This window comes from Primulina eburnea, chromosome 3, assembly GCF_022965805.1.
Source record: "Primulina eburnea isolate SZY01 chromosome 3, ASM2296580v1, whole genome shotgun sequence".
Classification (NCBI taxonomy): domain Eukaryota; kingdom Viridiplantae; phylum Streptophyta; class Magnoliopsida; order Lamiales; family Gesneriaceae; genus Primulina; species Primulina eburnea.
This window is the reverse complement of record NC_133103.1, coordinates 47,057,182-47,060,233: the sequence shown is the minus strand read 5'-3', so window position 1 is coordinate 47,060,233 and position 3,052 is coordinate 47,057,182. Positions and strand designations below refer to the sequence as shown.

Here is a 3,052-nt window from a genome sequence, read left to right as displayed (position 1 = left end):
GAGACCGTCTCACACTAATTTTTGCCATAATTTATGTACCTATATTTCTTATTGGCACCAGCCTCCCAACCCCAAAAAAATTGATTCTGAAATTAACTAAATCAGTTACAAAATTCGATTTATCTTGTCTATTCACTTCGTTTTTCAATATAAAGCTATGGTTAATTAAGTTCTCATCATTATATTCAGTTAATTAAAATTTGAAAATGATTTCATAATACACCTGGTGATTACAAAATTTTCAACTAAAGTATCATCCATCGACAAGTCCTTGATCCAATGGTTAAGATTGATGCTTTGAGATATTTTAGTCTTAGGTTCGAGTCTCGTTGATTGCGGGTAGTTTTCCTAATTTATTTAGATAGATATAGTTATTTCTTTTTACTTTCTTTGCCCGAGATAAACGCTCGCGTCCACGCTCAAGTCCCGTTGCAATCAATTACATTATATATTTGTAGTTTGGAACAATATTATAATTGTAGCCTAGAAAAAAACTACAAGTATTTAACTAGGGAAAATATTTTTTTGAGTAGGTCTCTTGTGAGACGGTCTGATGAATATTTATATGTGAGACGGGTCAATCCTACCGATATTTACAATAAAAAGTAATATTCTCAGTATAAAAAGTAATATTTTTTCATTAATGACTCAAATAAGAGATCCGTCTTACAAAATATGACCCATGAGACCGTCTCACACAAGTTTTTGCTTATTTTTTTTTCTACTTCAATTTTTTCCATTTTTGGCATAATTTTTTATTATTGTTATCAAATTGTTGACGCTAGATAAAAAAAAATATTGACATGAAATAATTAGTGTATAAAAAACTAAATTACTTTAGAAATTTAAACAAGTTAATAAAAATAAATCATTAGCTGTAAAAGTATTTAATCTCAAATCATGCGAAACACGAGATGTTAAATAAAAAAATTTCAATGCGACAATTATGAAAGAGTATGAATATTTTATATTAATTTATATATTTTATAATATAAAACAATTATTTAATTGATGGTAGTAAAGATACCTGCAATCTCTATTTAAATCCACTATATCACTTTTATTTCTACCAGGTTACAATCAATTCTACTCTTCCAAATTGGATTTATTTTTGTTCAGATTTTCACAGTAATTTTTCCTTATTAAACCTTTCCATTTAGTTTGAAGAAATATCGTTGTATTTTTTTTTTCTTCGTCTTCTATGTTTATCTCACTTTGATTTCATCTCTATATTGTTAACTTCTGATAATTCTCGTATTTTGCTTTACAATAATTGATTGGTAATTTCATTTTAAAAAAATCTTGTTATATCTGCTTAGATTGAAGAAATTTTAAGATGGATTTACAAGCTCAGCCAAGTGATTTCGATCTTTGTTTTTTGACAGCAGCAAGGGAGTGATTGTTTTGCGGGAACGATGAAGACGAGTGTAACGAGCAGGAAGCTGATCAAACCGTCAACCCCAACCCCTTCAAATCTCAGAAGCTACAAAATCTCTGCCATGGACGAGATCAACCCGACCATGCATGTCATTCGAATCCTCTATTATCAATCGTTTGATGAAAAAATGACCAAAAAGTTTGAAGAATCACTTGCTCGAGTTCTGACCCTTTTTTATCCACTAGCTGGGAGATACGTCAAGGATGAACACTTTGTTGATTGTAATGACGAGGGTGCTGTGTTTTTAGAAGCACGAGTTGACTGCGAGCTCCATCAAATCTTGAATCCTCCTGTGAATTCTGAGTTAAGTTGGCTTAACAGCCTCCTACCCGTAGGAGTAGGCGAGGCTGACGAGCCCACCGACCCAATGCTCGCAGTTCAGCTCAACAAGTTCCAATGCGGCGGTCTTGCCATCGGCGTGTGCGCGTCGTATAGGATTTTCGACTCGTACTCCATGAGCATGTTCCTGGCGGCATGGTCCAACGATGCTACTGGTGGGGACCCGATTGTTCTGGATTTCGACTCTAACTCCATGTTCCCGGCTGAGGATGCGGCTCCACTCTATTTCGAGGTTTCTAGAGTTCCGGACCACAGTATCGTTATTAAAAGATTTGTGTTTGATAAGGATGCCATATCTAGGCTTCGCGACAGAGCCAACCCTGGGTGGAAACCGAACACAGGTACTGAGAGGCCACCCTCGAGGGTTGCTGTGGTGTCAGCACTCATAACACAAGCTCTTCTACGCGCCGACATGGCGAAACTCGGGGGCCGCTCGAGAGTTGCCACCGTCTTGCAAGCAGCAAACGTTCGCGAAAGAACTGTTCCGCCGGTTTCTAAATATACTTGCGGAACGTGGGTTTCCGCGTTCGGCTTCGAGTACACAGCAGATGAGTGTTGTAGGCTTGAGTATCGAGAATAGTTTCCAAGATGCGGGAAACATTAATCCAGGGTGTGAAGGACTGTGTAACGAACCGTATTTTACACTACTTAAAATTTGCGGAAAAATTAAAAATTTTCTTAAATAAAACATTCATACGGTCGTCACTCAACATTCATAAAAATAAATCTCACAATCATCTGCTACCAATAAAAATGTTGCTAAAATAAACTGTCTCAAAACGTCTCACGTTCAAATCAAAACATCAGAGTATTTTAAAAATTTGCATAAACATAAACTTGCGGTCCTCGGGTTTAGCCTGCCACTCAGCCCAAGCCTGCCCCTTGGTCATCACCTCCCGTCTCCTCAACATAGTCACCTGCATCGATCAAGTCTAGTGAGTCTAAAGACTCAACACGTATAAACTGGAATAACGAGTACTACATAATAAGATCGCATGCAACTTTAAAATAGGACATAAATAATTGAAACTTGAACTTGCGCATTAAAACTTGAACATACGTACATACATACTTCGACGTGCCATAACTCAAACTTTCATAAACATACTGCATACGTAAACATAAATAACGTCATCATTTTTACGTAGAGGATGTTTCAAAGCAAGTGACCCATAACGTAAAAGAGCCTGATCATACTATACCACAGTACTGGGCTGACATGGACGTATCCACTGCCGCATACATAAGATCCCTGTTCATAATTTAACAGGCCAG

At 36.7% G+C, this 3,052-nt stretch overlaps 1 protein-coding gene across 1 annotated transcript; it reads left to right on the top strand.

Annotated features, from left to right (window-relative positions):
• Window positions 1-1,058: 1,058 nt before the first annotated feature.
• On the top strand, window positions 1,059-2,422 carry LOC140827699 (vinorine synthase-like). Its single transcript, XM_073190481.1, has 2 exons — window positions 1,059-1,128; window positions 1,386-2,422. Exon 2 carries the CDS (start codon window positions 1,416-1,418, stop codon window positions 2,355-2,357), a length of 942 nt encoding a protein of 313 aa, XP_073046582.1. The 5' UTR covers window positions 1,059-1,128; window positions 1,386-1,415; the 3' UTR covers window positions 2,358-2,422.
• The last annotated feature ends 630 nt before the right edge of the window (window positions 2,423-3,052 follow it).